Source organism: Diadema antillarum, unplaced genomic scaffold (assembly GCF_040938485.1).
Source record: "Diadema antillarum isolate AM-2024a unplaced genomic scaffold, OU_Dant_1.0 seq00001214_RagTag, whole genome shotgun sequence".
Lineage (NCBI taxonomy): Eukaryota > Metazoa > Echinodermata > Echinoidea > Diadematoida > Diadematidae > Diadema > Diadema antillarum.
The window spans coordinates 565,537-579,103 of NW_027272006.1; the positions used below are offsets into that span (position 1 = coordinate 565,537).

Here is a 13,567-nt window from a genome sequence, read left to right on the forward strand (position 1 = left end):
GGTAACACATCATGCATCAAGACAATATATTTTTACCAGTCATTTAAGAAAGATTGATATCTAACATATGCCCAAATATGGTATGTATACATCTAAAAGTACTGGTTAAGTATGAGCAGACAATCAATGCTCTCCATCTTTCTCACTCTATCCACTTCTATTTTCTTTCCCTATTTTTTTTTTTTTTTGCAATACGATTTACCAATTCATTATCACATCATTGTGTAATCAGACATATTACACAGCTCCACCCACGACAAACTTCACCTCAAAATTCTTCCCCCAAACAAAATGAAAACAGATCAAAACATTTATTTGGTCAGTATCAATCATGCATGGGCAAGGTTCTGTCAGTCAAACATCTATGAGGCACGCCAATCATATTGTTCCCTTCCTCAATACCAAAATGCCTCAGTGGGAATAGTGGGCAAGCTTAATTGCCTTATCACTTCTCTTTGGTAGACAAATAATAGAAAAGTTCATTGTCCCCTACTAAGTCAAACAATACATGAACAGTAGACATTCCTCATGTCATAACAATGCTCCTCTCACGAGGGAGCTATAGCCACTCAGGCACAACGCTCCCTCAACCAAAGAGAGAAAAAACAAAAATGAAAGAATGCGAAACGTGCAGAATGAGTATTGTAACAGCAAACCACAAGAACGATGTCTTTAAGTGGATTAATGCTACCAAGAGATATTGCACCATTCTTTGGTTGATTAGCTGTCAAGCCTACTTCACAATCCCATCATGTTAGCTAAAGGGTAACTGTATTCAAAAGCAATTTGCATTCAATTAGCCTTATCATCCCACTTATTGCGACCACATGATTACCTACTAACTTATACACTTCCTATCAAATCATATTACCACTTGACTTTGCCACTGCCAGCTGAAATTGTGGCTACAAACATAATATCTTAAGAGCTAGGGGATGGGGTGGTGAAGTGACCTTAACTTTGAAGTTTGACCTGTCATGGAGATGACTGTCCCTATACTTCTATCCTTCAAGCTGGGGGCATTTCATGAAGCATTTTGTCCAAAAACTCTGTCAGACAAAATTGCTCTCAGCCAATCAGATGCAAGGATTTCAGTAGCTTTGAACAGTTTGTCAGATGTAATATCTGACAAAATGCTTCATAAAATGCCCCCAGATCATACTTCCATCAAACATTTCTTATTATTATTATAATATATATTATACATATTTGTGTGTGTGTGAGAGGGAAGTAGTTACTGTGGAATTTCCCTCTCAACTCTGTCCTGGGTTTTGAGATCCAGGCATGCTATCATGTCATCATACTTCACTGGCCATGGAGAGCCTTCAGGGTCACCAGACAAAGATAGACAGTTCAACTCTGATTGCTGTGGTATTTTTATGACAATGATGCAACAAATTAGACACATTGATGAGCATGATCATGAGGCATACCATGCAAAATTGCTTGGTGCGTAACTGATCATTTGGCATGCTTCTGGAAAAACCAAGTCTGTGACCTTGCATCAAAGAAAAAAAAATAGAATTGCCTGACATGGATTTTTAGTTTAGGCAAAATTTTGACAGGAGATATGAACTGAATCATAGCTCATCAAACCTGGATGCTATCAATTTAAGCAGGTGATTAGAACTGCTTATTTTATGAAATGTTAACCCATTGAGGACGGGCTGATTTTACTACAACATGCATTTCCCATAGACACTCACCTGAGTATACTCATCCTCGTCTCAATGGGTTAAAAATTAGGATTTAAGTTACAGTAGCAATAGTACTGGTAGTACATAAAATATCAGTATAGATGTGGTAGTATGCAATTGTACTAGTGGTCATATTGCATGGTAATATGGAGATACATCAAAAGGGATGGTATATATAGTTTTACGCTGAAATGGGGACTCGGGTTTCCTTCTTTATTTGTAAGATAATGAGAAACCTTCTACGAAATATGAAAAAGCATATAATTCTAAGAGGAATTCAAAGTTTATGTGGTGAAAATTGGTTTTGAAATGGCTGAGATATCCAAAACAAAGCATACCTAATAAAAGGTGGGACCCACCTTTTATTAGGATCGCTTTGCTTTACTTTGTTTTTGGATATCTTGGCCATTTCAAAATCAATTTTTGTCAAGTAAACTTTGCATTTCTCTTGGAATTGTATGCTATATAACTTTTCATAGAGGTATTTTTAGGTATCGCACAAAAAGTTAAAAGCTAAATCCTCACCTCACCCAATTCTATACCATTCTTTTAAGCATGGTGACGAAGTATCACTTGCATGGTAAGTTAAGAAGACCTTTAATTGACTATTTGGCAACCACAAAAGTTCCATGTAGCTTTCATAAATTGAAAAAAAAAATTCTCACTGGACATGCCTGGGCTGAAAACTGATTGACATTATTCATAATTTTTGGGGGTTATATCAAGAAGCTGGTGAATTCTGCACATCTGTCAGTTCAGAAAACCATATTTTTACTTAATACACCATGCTGTGAAACCAAGAATGTTCAAATGCATTTTAATTTTGTGAATTTTGCATGAGTCTAGATTCGTAAAATTAAAATGCACACAACGGTTCTTGTCTACACTATATGCATTGAATTCCGAGGGCAATTCAAGAATTTCATGCTGTGAAAAGGGCCATCTCGTCCAATTTACAAAAATTTCATGCCGCAAAAATATCTTGCTTTACAGTAATTAGAAACAAATACCTGTGCTATAATTGGCACTAAAGCCCAGCCTCTCAATTGACGAATCGGTGACAAAGCGGACGAACAGCGCCTGCGAGCTCGATGTGATGATCCGCGGTTTGGTCGTCCCGCAAAACTTTCCAAGCAATGGCTCCCTCTGACTATCTCCATCATATACTTCCACATAGTCATAGCTGGTGGGCAAGAAAGAAAAGAAGAGGAAACCAGAACAGAATTTTAAGTAAGGTCTCAGAAATAAAGAAACTCTACAAATAGCAAATAGCCACTCAAACTTTGGTATTTGCTGGAGACACTTCCACACAGTGACAGTTCCTGTGCAGAAGAGCAATGATATAGAGCAAGATGTTTCGATAGTGAAGAAGTGAGGATGTATCATAATCCATATGAAAAAGATCACAATTGTCTAGCTTAACTTCAAAAAGTTACCAGACATGGCATTCTGTAGGGACCACAGCATTGTATTTTTCATTCATGTTACAATATATACAGCTCATGTAGAGCTCATCATTTATCTTTCACACAAATGTTACAGAATTGGGATGAAAGCCAATCTAATCAGCCTTAATTCACATGAAAGAAAATTACCCTAGAGCAATTTTGTTGTCATTAGTGTTCCATGTCATGACCAAGTTACATCTTGCAAAAAGACAATTACAAAACACTTCCTACTGGAAAATGTGACATTAATTCAATTCTTGCCCACACAAACAAAAATATGCCAGCAAAGACAATGAACATTCTGAACCAAACTGTTTTCTGAAACCATATCCCTGTCACAAAGTGATTTTAACCCATTATGGTATATTAAAACAGATAACCCATTATGGTATGATAAAACAGATAACCCATTATGTTATGATAACACAGATAACCCATTATGGTATGATAAAACAGAACTGCTAGACCGGATCAAAGCTTAACAAGATCAGTCATGGAAACTGCTGTAAGCTGCTGATAATTTTCTGTGCAACGGCATCTCTTTCTGGTAATTTATTTATGTTTTTCTATTACTTTTTAAGTCTCCTGTTTTGAATCTACAATGGCTGTTGATCAGTTTCCACGCAGACTCCATGAACCTATTCTACACGTGTACTTGAGTTGTGAAAGCTGCACACAGTGCATGCATAGGTAGAATCTATCATTGCATCTATACTTTCTCACAATCAGAGTGACTCAAGTTTGCCCTAAGTCATCCGCTACTTGAAGTATACACATTATAAGCTGAATATTTCACATAAAGCTAGCAATTAGCAAGTTGGAAAAGAGAGATAAAGAGAGAAAAAGATATATCACTACAACCTCCAACTGCTGGACATTGCATTTGTGAAACTTTTATGAAAGTAAATAGTTCTAAACTTCCTTTGCACTTTGCTACCACCAGCCACCTCCAATCTACTATCACATGACCATCCCAGCAGCCAAACTATCCACTGAACTGGCTTTGAACTCTTTCAAATTCCTGCAGACAGAATTCTGCTCTACACCAGATGATTATGGGGGGGGGGGGGGGGGGGGGTGATGCCCTCTTTATGGGGCAACGAGAACAACATCCCAATACCATTACATATTAACAACCAATAGACCCCCCCCCCCCCACCCCCGCCAAGAGGTAAAGGTATATTTTTATCTACCAGGGGAAATGAAATAACTACAACAAATGGTGTTTCCATTGGAGAAAAAAACTAAAACAAAAACAAAACAGAATTGCATGCGGTCAAAATTAAAAATATCTCTGACCTGACCGTGATAAAGGTAGGCGTGAGATGTCCTTCAAATCTAGGGACTTTATTGGAAATGAGCCTAGACAGGAAAACGTTATGAGTGGTAGAGCTGGATCAAGTCTGGCAGAGGAGTCTGCACCAGTCTGCAGAGCAGTCATTGATGGCAACGAATATTTGTGGTACGATCACTGTGTTGTTTTGATGTACCAGATGTTTCTACAAGGTATTGTAGAAGCACATTCACATATATTGGGGGATCTCCTGACTCAATTTGTCTTATTTTTTTCCAAATAACTTGCACTACTACTGGTAGATTAGAATTGGCAAAAATAAGCAAAAGCGATTGACAAACTATTCTCCAAAATCAGTATTCTTAGGACCTGTCAGAATTTTGTTCAACATTTCCTCTCGTAACAAATTTTGCAGAGCTAGGCTTGCCCTCTCCCCCTTACTAGCCCCCCCCCCCCTTTTTATCTTCTTAAAGAATTTTCACACAGTCAATTAGTGAAAAAAAAAAAATAAATCCATTTCATCATGTTGACTTTATGAATTCATGGCAGGGGCGGATCTAAGAATTCCGTAAAGGGGGAGGGGGGGTTTACAATATTAAAGGGAGGGTGCACACACACCCTCCATTTTTTTCTGTTCATTTCTTTTGATTGAAAAAAGGGGGGCACGTGCTCGGTGCTGCCCTGCCTGGATCTGCCACTGCATTATCTTTTTTTAACAATCCATCATAAATTGTAGACAGAAGGTAAACAGAAAAGATTACATCCTCATCTATCACAACTAGAAGAAGATATCATTGGACTAAAAGCTTCAGCATTTAAACTTGAAGGACACAAAAGTACAAAGATTATAAAAAGGTCACTTCCCAGCTAATGTGTGGCTAATTGTAACATGCAATTCTGATGAAGTCACCAAAATCATACTCAGTTAAACCTGCCAACACTGCTGAACACAAGTGATTTGTATTTTCCCCATAATTAATAGAATAAAATCTTTAATTTCAAAGTATGTTCTACCTCAAAATATCTGTTTATATCAAGAATGTTCCTATGCCATGTTGAATTGACCCATTGTTTATTATGTCTGATATCCACCTTGATTGATTGCACCCAAATTTCAAAGCCAAGTTCTAGTAACTGCGGGTTGTCTAATCCCTTGTTTGGAATGGTTCGTTTTGTGCTTTTATTTCTTTATTTTTTACAGTCTTCAAAAGTTAGAACTAATAAACATCAAAGTAGGTCAGTTGACCTTGTAGGATTCTCATGGTAATTGGGTTATATATGCCTATCCTTATGCTTTTACAATATTGTAGGTGAGGAGAGAATTTGTTAAATCAGTTGGTCTGGTCTTGTATTAGTTTTTAAACTCTTTGCAGCAAATTTCACTTTGAGAGATGTCAATCATGCATGACAGGGAAAAAGTATCTATCAACTGGTGTGTTGTCTGAGTTTCTGCCAAGTAGGGGACGTGCCAATCTCATGCTGTGTTGACACCAGGATTTTGTGCCACTCTCCTTTGACAATGGGGAACTTTTTTTTTTAATTCCAATGGAAACCTCATCACATCCATTTCTCCTCTTTGAAACAAGGTATGTGTGGAACAGGGCACGGTGAGGTGACTATTGAACACATGGTATACAATGTGCAGCTAGGAATGTATGTCAATATTTGGTCAAAAAAAATTCCACAGGAATGTAAATATCTAAGTTCGAGGAAAATATTGTCTAGGAATGACACACCTTACAAATCAAACATGGCATGTAATAGTCAAATTGTTTGATTTAAAAATCATGTTGCAAACAAAACTGCACATTTTATTCTAAAATATCTGTCATGATCACAGTCAGATCTATTTGCCTTTTAATGAATCACACATTACAGAAAAAGCCATCGTCAGCCGGAGTCTGACAATCTTGATATAATCACATTCAATGGCCTGAATCTCTTGGAAATCATACAATTACGTCGTTAAACATATAATCCCTGCCTTACTGCTATTGTGTCATCATGTGCTAACGCTGTAACCTTTTTGACAAATCCTTCTGCCTTGCATCTGCTAGGTAAACATGTGGCAGTTAAACTTTGCATCTGAACATAAAGTAGCGCACACGGAAGTTTTTCAAGATGTCAAAATGTTTTGCGAATAGATACTAATTCTTCTTGAGTGTGCTTTATGCCATTTACATTGTAGGTATTAATCATTTCTTTTAGTTCAGACAAGCACTATCAAAGGCACATGTAGGACACTTCTTTATACCATGAAATGCTCAATGGTTGACATCCAGTCTGAGCTAGCCCTGACTTCAAATCCTGATCATGACAATATCTTTTCTTTGAATTCTGCCATTACCAGGGCATTACAACAGATATCTCCTTCCTTTACCACAGTGGGCTTTCCAGCAATGACACCGCATTTTCAACAGGCTAACTAGGCAAGTGTACTCCTTGCACTCCGGCAGGTTTTACTTGCTCTGGGCAACCAGAAGCAAGCTATGGAATTTCGAAGCTTCACAGGATGTTTTTTTAAAGCAAAAAATTATATCGGTCACAATCCACTTCATACACTGACTGATGAAAATCATATTTGCAAACCTTATATGCATTCCATCTTTAACCTTACAGACATTGCTGATACCAGAAATTCTTTGGCAACTAACAAGAGTTCCTGAGTGTCATCTTCTGACAGTTCACCCTGCCGGCACTATTTACCGTCATCATATAGGTCAGGGAATCAAGCAGTAATTTGGCACAATTTATTGAGCTCGCAACACAATCATCCCCTGAGCAACAGGGAGTGAGAAACTCATCAAATTCACGGCCAGCAAACTCCTCCTCCATGTGAGACAGTTCAAGTAACATTTCTATAGATTTAATCTTAAAGGTTATAGTTTTGGTTGAGATGGGGGATGCAGATTTTAACTTTTTGTCACAAATGTACACACTAGTAGTTATGTACACGTACATGTATGATGTACTGTATGCCTGGCTGTTTTAATGTGTATGTACACAGGTGGACCAGATTAATGGAGAACATTCTATGTGGTATAGATATAGTACATACAGGCTGACCAGATCAGTGGAGAATTTTCTAGGTGGTATACAATGTAACTACACAGTACATGCATGTAAGAGGAAATACATTATAACTCACTCAATCTAGAATGATTTCACCCTTTCCAGAATTTTCTGGGAAGTGCTTACATATTTGGCTGAGTGAGGCACTGTCCCTGTAGCCCAATGTGATTGGTAGTTATTCTTGGTAATGATGTTTTGTACATAGTTAGGTAGTGAGTCATCCAGGTTTCCTGGAACTTGGACTGGCTAGTAGGTTGGAGAGAGTTATAGAATGTGCTAGAAGGGGTTGAATGGATAGTATATAAGCCAGAGAAATTCTGCAGTAGGCAGAGTACCCAACACCTCTGCTCTGAGAGTTACGTCACTTCTGGCTCTGAAGCGACTTGTTATAGTCAGTCCTGTGTTACCTGCTGACCTGTTATGTTTGTGGAGATACTTGGCCTGGGAGACATTTTGCCTGCAGAGAATTAATGTGCCTTCATTGGACTCCATATTTTAATGTCAACGGACATTGCTACGGCAAAGCTGTGACGGGCTGGATTCCTAGCTGGACAATATAAAGTGAATCATCATTCAACGCATCGACTGGACGTGGTCGTTGGATTCTGCACATTTTGCTGGGAACATAATACTGTGGATCTATTGTGGACATATACCCTGGAATTATAACGCGGACTATTGTAACCTGTGCCTCTGGATTTACGTCGGAGGAATCATTCATCAGTGCGTCGCGGATCATTCATTTGTGCATCAAGCATTGTATTTGGACACTACCAGGGAACTGTAGGGATTTCGTGATTTAGTGAGTAAGTGATTTCACTACCGATTTATAACTGTTTCTATTGATCATTGTTGTACTGATGTGACGCCGATTACCAGTCTGTACCCACAATATCACTGTTAATAAACCGCCTGAACATCAGTTGATTGTTTCTTTTGTGCGATCATTCTCGGAGTGATTTTGGTCGTAACATTTTTGTGAGATGATTAGAAATTACTTACGAAAAATTGCAGAGCATACAATTCTAATAGGTATTCAAAGTTAATCGGAGGAAAATCGGTTATGAAATGGCTGAGAAATCTACAAACAAAGTAAAACAAAGTGGTCCTAATAATTCCTGGATATTTCAGTCAAATGCAAAACCAATCTCAATCAAATAAACTTTGAATTCCTCTCAGAACTGTGCACTCTGTAATATGTCATAAGAGGTTACTCATTATCTCATTAAAAAGTTAGAAACCTGAACCCCCCATCTCAACCAAAACTATCTCATCCCTTTAAAAGCCTATGTTTCAAACAAAGTAATTTACATTACAATAATGCTCACAATTTCCAGCAACAGACAAGTACAAACTTGAGCAAAATGACTAGACATTACATTAGGGGCTTATAATGTTTTCTTTCACTTTAAAAAGCAGTAATGACCTCTCAATTAAGTCACAGGCCAACTACTGGAGAAGTCTCAGTGCACCACTATAGGGCACCTACTGATGATCTACCTGGTATACAATAGTCTCTAAACTTAAAACCTTACCAATCTGACGACCCACTCAAGTTTAACAATACTACCACAGTCCCACATTATTTACTTTAGAGCAATTATGGATGAATAATATTTCTCTTCTCCATCCCAATCCTCTCCAAGAAGAGAAATCCAAAGGGGAAAATGGTCGCATGAATGCTTACTACTTGGTATGAATTGATGCATGGTTACACTGGTATAAAGATTAGTGATTTTGTATAATTTAGAAACATAAAATAAATAGACTGTTGCAACAAATCTACAAATAAAATACAGTGATATAAAAAAAGTACAAATAACAATCATTAATTATAAACAGTTATCACTATTTTACTATTTGATTAAAAGTGTATCAAATTTACTGATTTATCCTTAGTGTATGTGGCACTATATTAATGACTTATACATTCTGTTCTAGGTATAAAAAGAGGGAGCATCAAGGCCACCACTTATCCTATACTGGAGAATACAGCCAAGTCAGTATAGCGGGCAAATGCCAAGGTCAGACTTATAGAAAGGTTACTTCCCTTCAATCCTCCCCCTTCTTACAGCCAAACCTCAAAGTTTTTAAATCAGACAGAGGAAAGAGGACTTCCAGAAACTGCATTTTTTTAGTAACTTTGCGAGGAGAAAAAAAAAGTACATGTTGTTAACGAACACACAAGGGACCTGTTTAACATAAAAAAACAACAACCTCACAGTATCTTATATTGTCTGCAAATACCACAGCTTGCAAGTCTTGATTGGGTGTTTCCAAGCTTTCATCAAGGTAGCTCGAACTGCTTGGGGTTGAAAGTCTAGCAATTTTACTATGGCATGAAACTCACGCCTATCTACAAGTAGATTATTAATCCTCTTTGCGATAGTGTTTCACCCTTGTTCCTGTTGTTGTTTTAAAAAGAAAAAGAAAAGGAGAAAAAATGGGACCCTATTAAAAAAATAATTCACCCCAGACATTTATACTGACATAAAATCAGACCATAATAAATTCTAAACAAATCAAACATTATCACTAGATATACAATATTAAGTCTACACGAGGGAGCTCATAATTAAAGGACAAGTCCACCTTCATATACATAAGGATTGAGAGAATGCAGCAATATTAGTTGAACACATCAGTGAAAGTTTGAGGAAAATTGGGCAATCCGTTCAAAAGTTACGAATATTTTAAGCATCTGCGCAGTCACTGCTGGAAGAGAAGACTACTACAGTGTATGATGTCACATGCGTACAACTATATAAGGAAAATAAAAAGAGAATTTCACAAAACTTTACTTTTTGAATAAAGTGCACATTTCTTCGACTTGCTACTGACGTATGTTAAGGGTAATATCATTCCCCCTGCCTTCTGAAAGAGAGAAGTCGAGTGTTCTTTTATTATGCGAGAAAAATGGAAATATGTTGAATTTTCTTTATTCTTTCTTTATATCGTTGTACTCATGTGACATCACAAGCTATAGTAGTCTTTTCCTCCAGCCATGACTGAGCAGAAACTTCAAAAATTCATAACTTTTTAACGGATTGTCCGATTTTGCTCAAACTCTCATTGATGTGTTCTATTAATATTGCTGCATTCACTCAACCCACATGTCTATGAAGGTGAACTTGTCCTTTAATGTCTCCACAAGGGAGCTCGGAATAAATGTCTCCACAAGGGAGCTCATAATAAATGTCCCCATGAGGGAGGTCATAATAAAAGTCTTCAAGAGGGAGCTCATAATAAATGTCTCCAAGAGGGAGCTCATAATAAATGTCTCCACAAGGGAGCTCATAATAAATGTCCCCATGAGGGAGCTCAAAATATTACCCTGCTTGTGCTTTGTTTGCCACTAGGCACAGATGCTGTGAGTACTTTCAAGCACTGATTGGCACAGATGGCTGGAAACTAATTGTCAGATGAACTAAGATCATCTAATCCGCCTAATCCAAATTGTGCCACCATGGATCATCTAATCCCCCTAATCCAAATTGTGTCACCATGACCATCTGTTGGACTGAGGCACACTGGTCCACCTATTTGCTTAATGGGTTTGAAAATCTACAGTAAAAGGGTCAAGTTTTACCAGTAATTCAAATTGCTAATTATTGCATCGAGTTGGCTTGTATATAGCAAACTGATTGACAAATTGCCCTTCATCAACATAAATACACACCGATTATTCAGTGTTTTTGAGTAATAGCCATGAGAAAAGTAGGTCAAGCTTTGGAAGGATTAATGAAGATAAAAAGTTTGGCAGGTTGAGCTATAAAAGTAACCAGGCATACAAAGGGTGAAGAAACAAGACACATTCACAAATTGGATGTAAAAAATTGACACTTCAGTGTGGTCCAGATCTGTAATATTCATAGTGATAATTACCACTAATAGATATCTGGACACTGAAGTGGCCTATAATTGGGCTTCAAAAAGTGAGTAACAATGTCTTAATTCATCTTTACGAAACATTCACTTAAAAAAAACTATTACGTATTGTATCTAGTAAATTTCAATTGAAAAGGTCACAAAAAAATGGCATGATGGATGCCCGACAAGAATGAAAAACTTATTATTTTCACCATGATTACTGAAAGTAGCAGTAGTAGTAGAAGCAGTATTATTCAAACTGTTAACATCACAAAACATTTGAAAACATACTATAAATTGAGTTCTTGGATGACAGCTAGAACCTATCTTTTAAGGGCACATAACATCAGCAAATACTAAATGAGGGCCCATACTTCAAAATTCCTGCACGATCCCTTTAATTTCCCTTTCCTTACAATCGGAAACCTCTGGAGCCCTCCTTTGCCAAGAAACCCATCTTGGTGACATTACATGCCACAAAAAAGAGAGTATAGAATGAAGAACCGAGGGACATCTTTCATTTCCTACAGACAAAAACATGACAGTGACCTCCTGTGCGATTAGCTGCACTTCCAGACCTTTGGCATTAAATATTATTTGGAGACACTCAACTTTTTACAACCTACTTATCCTAATTCAATGAATGATCTATTCAGAACCCATTATTGTATGTCTTTGAGTTAAATCAATAATTTCACGCTAATGATCAGATATGCCTTGTAGCCCTATAGCACAAACACACATACATTGTACATAAAAAAGAATGGCAGGAAGGAACTAGACTCCTTGCTTTTGAGGAGTAAAAATAAAATAAAATAAGGCTTTATAATCCCAATGGACCTCCCCCCCCCCCCCCCCCCCCCCCCATAGTGTCCTGGTAGTGATAATCAGCCCATGACCCATGTGTTAGCCATGATTCTCATCATCCCGTTGACAATCCTTCAACATGTGTGCCTGAAAAGTGACGAGGGAGAAATCGGAGACTCTGGAATCATCCACTGAAATTGACTGATGCCAACCAGATGGGTTGTGGATACATTAAAGGGAACCCAAACCCAAAGAGCAATGTGGATCGAGTAAAAGCAGCAACATTAGTGAAACACATCAGTGAAAGTTTGAGGAAAATCAGACAATCGATGCAAAAGTTATGAATTTTTAACGTTTTGGTGTTAGAACCGCTGGATGAGGAGACTAAAAAAAAAAAAAAATCATTTTTCATGAAAATTACACATTCCATCAACTTGATACTGACATATGTTATGGGTAGCAATTATTCTTTCATTATGCTAGAAAAGTGAATTTTTGTGGCATTTTCTTTATATTTTCTTTGTATTGTTGTCCGCACATACATTGTACGTCATAACCTCTAGTAGTCTGCCACACATAGTACATTATGCATCAAATGCCGAAACTTCATTTTTTTTTTTTTAAGTCACTGCTCCCAAAGGTTAACAGTAGGCCCTACCTTTAACTTTGTGACTTGGGCTGCGTTTAGCTAACAATTTTCTGAGGGAGAATCACGACCCTAAACGCATTTGAAGGCATTTTCAGGGGTTAGATAAATGCAACCGTGTTTTCAAACGCGTTTAGAAATGCCGTTTTGAAACGCCTTTCAAAGGGCATTCTGAAACACGTTAGAGACCACGATCGTCGTTCTGAGAGTAGATAAACGCAATGCCGTTTTAAAACGCGTTTATATCTCAAGGTCAAATCCCAGCTGTTTCCGGTTGTGCTGTCTACCCATTATTTGTGTGTGAATGATGAGGCATGTTTGGTGGCGGGGTATGCAGTTGACCTTTACTTCCCGGGGTCAAACGGCGCAAAGCAGCTGAGCAGTGGCACCACTTGAATCGCGATTGTATGATGGTTAGATAAACGCGGCACCCTGAGAAACGCGTTTCAAACCACGTTTGGAACGGTGTTTGTAAACGTGATTCTCCCTCTCAAGTTAGATAAATGCAGCCTTGGAAGAGCACCTAAAGCCCTTTTTACACTTGTGTTTTTTCACCCAGTACTTTCTCTGAGCAAGGACTATCGTTAGTCCCATCGGTACCAATTTTTTCAGCTTTTTACACTCGCCAATAAGTCCCATACTAAGCTCTTGTCCAGGGCTACGGAGAAAATTGACCTTTTTACACTCGTATTTCTTAGTCCGGTACTTTCCAAACCACATGCATATTCATGAT

General features: G+C 37.8%; 1 protein-coding gene across 1 annotated transcript in view; it reads right to left on the reverse strand.

Moving 5' to 3' along the window:
* LOC139744848 (uncharacterized) overlaps positions 1-13,567 on the reverse strand; it is a 109,675-nt gene that overhangs the window by 29,913 nt on the left and 66,195 nt on the right. The window contains exon 3 of the mRNA XM_071655260.1: positions 2,708-2,880. Within this exon, the coding sequence (XP_071511361.1) occupies positions 2,708-2,880 (173 nt within the window). The remainder of the gene's footprint in view (positions 1-2,707; positions 2,881-13,567) is intronic.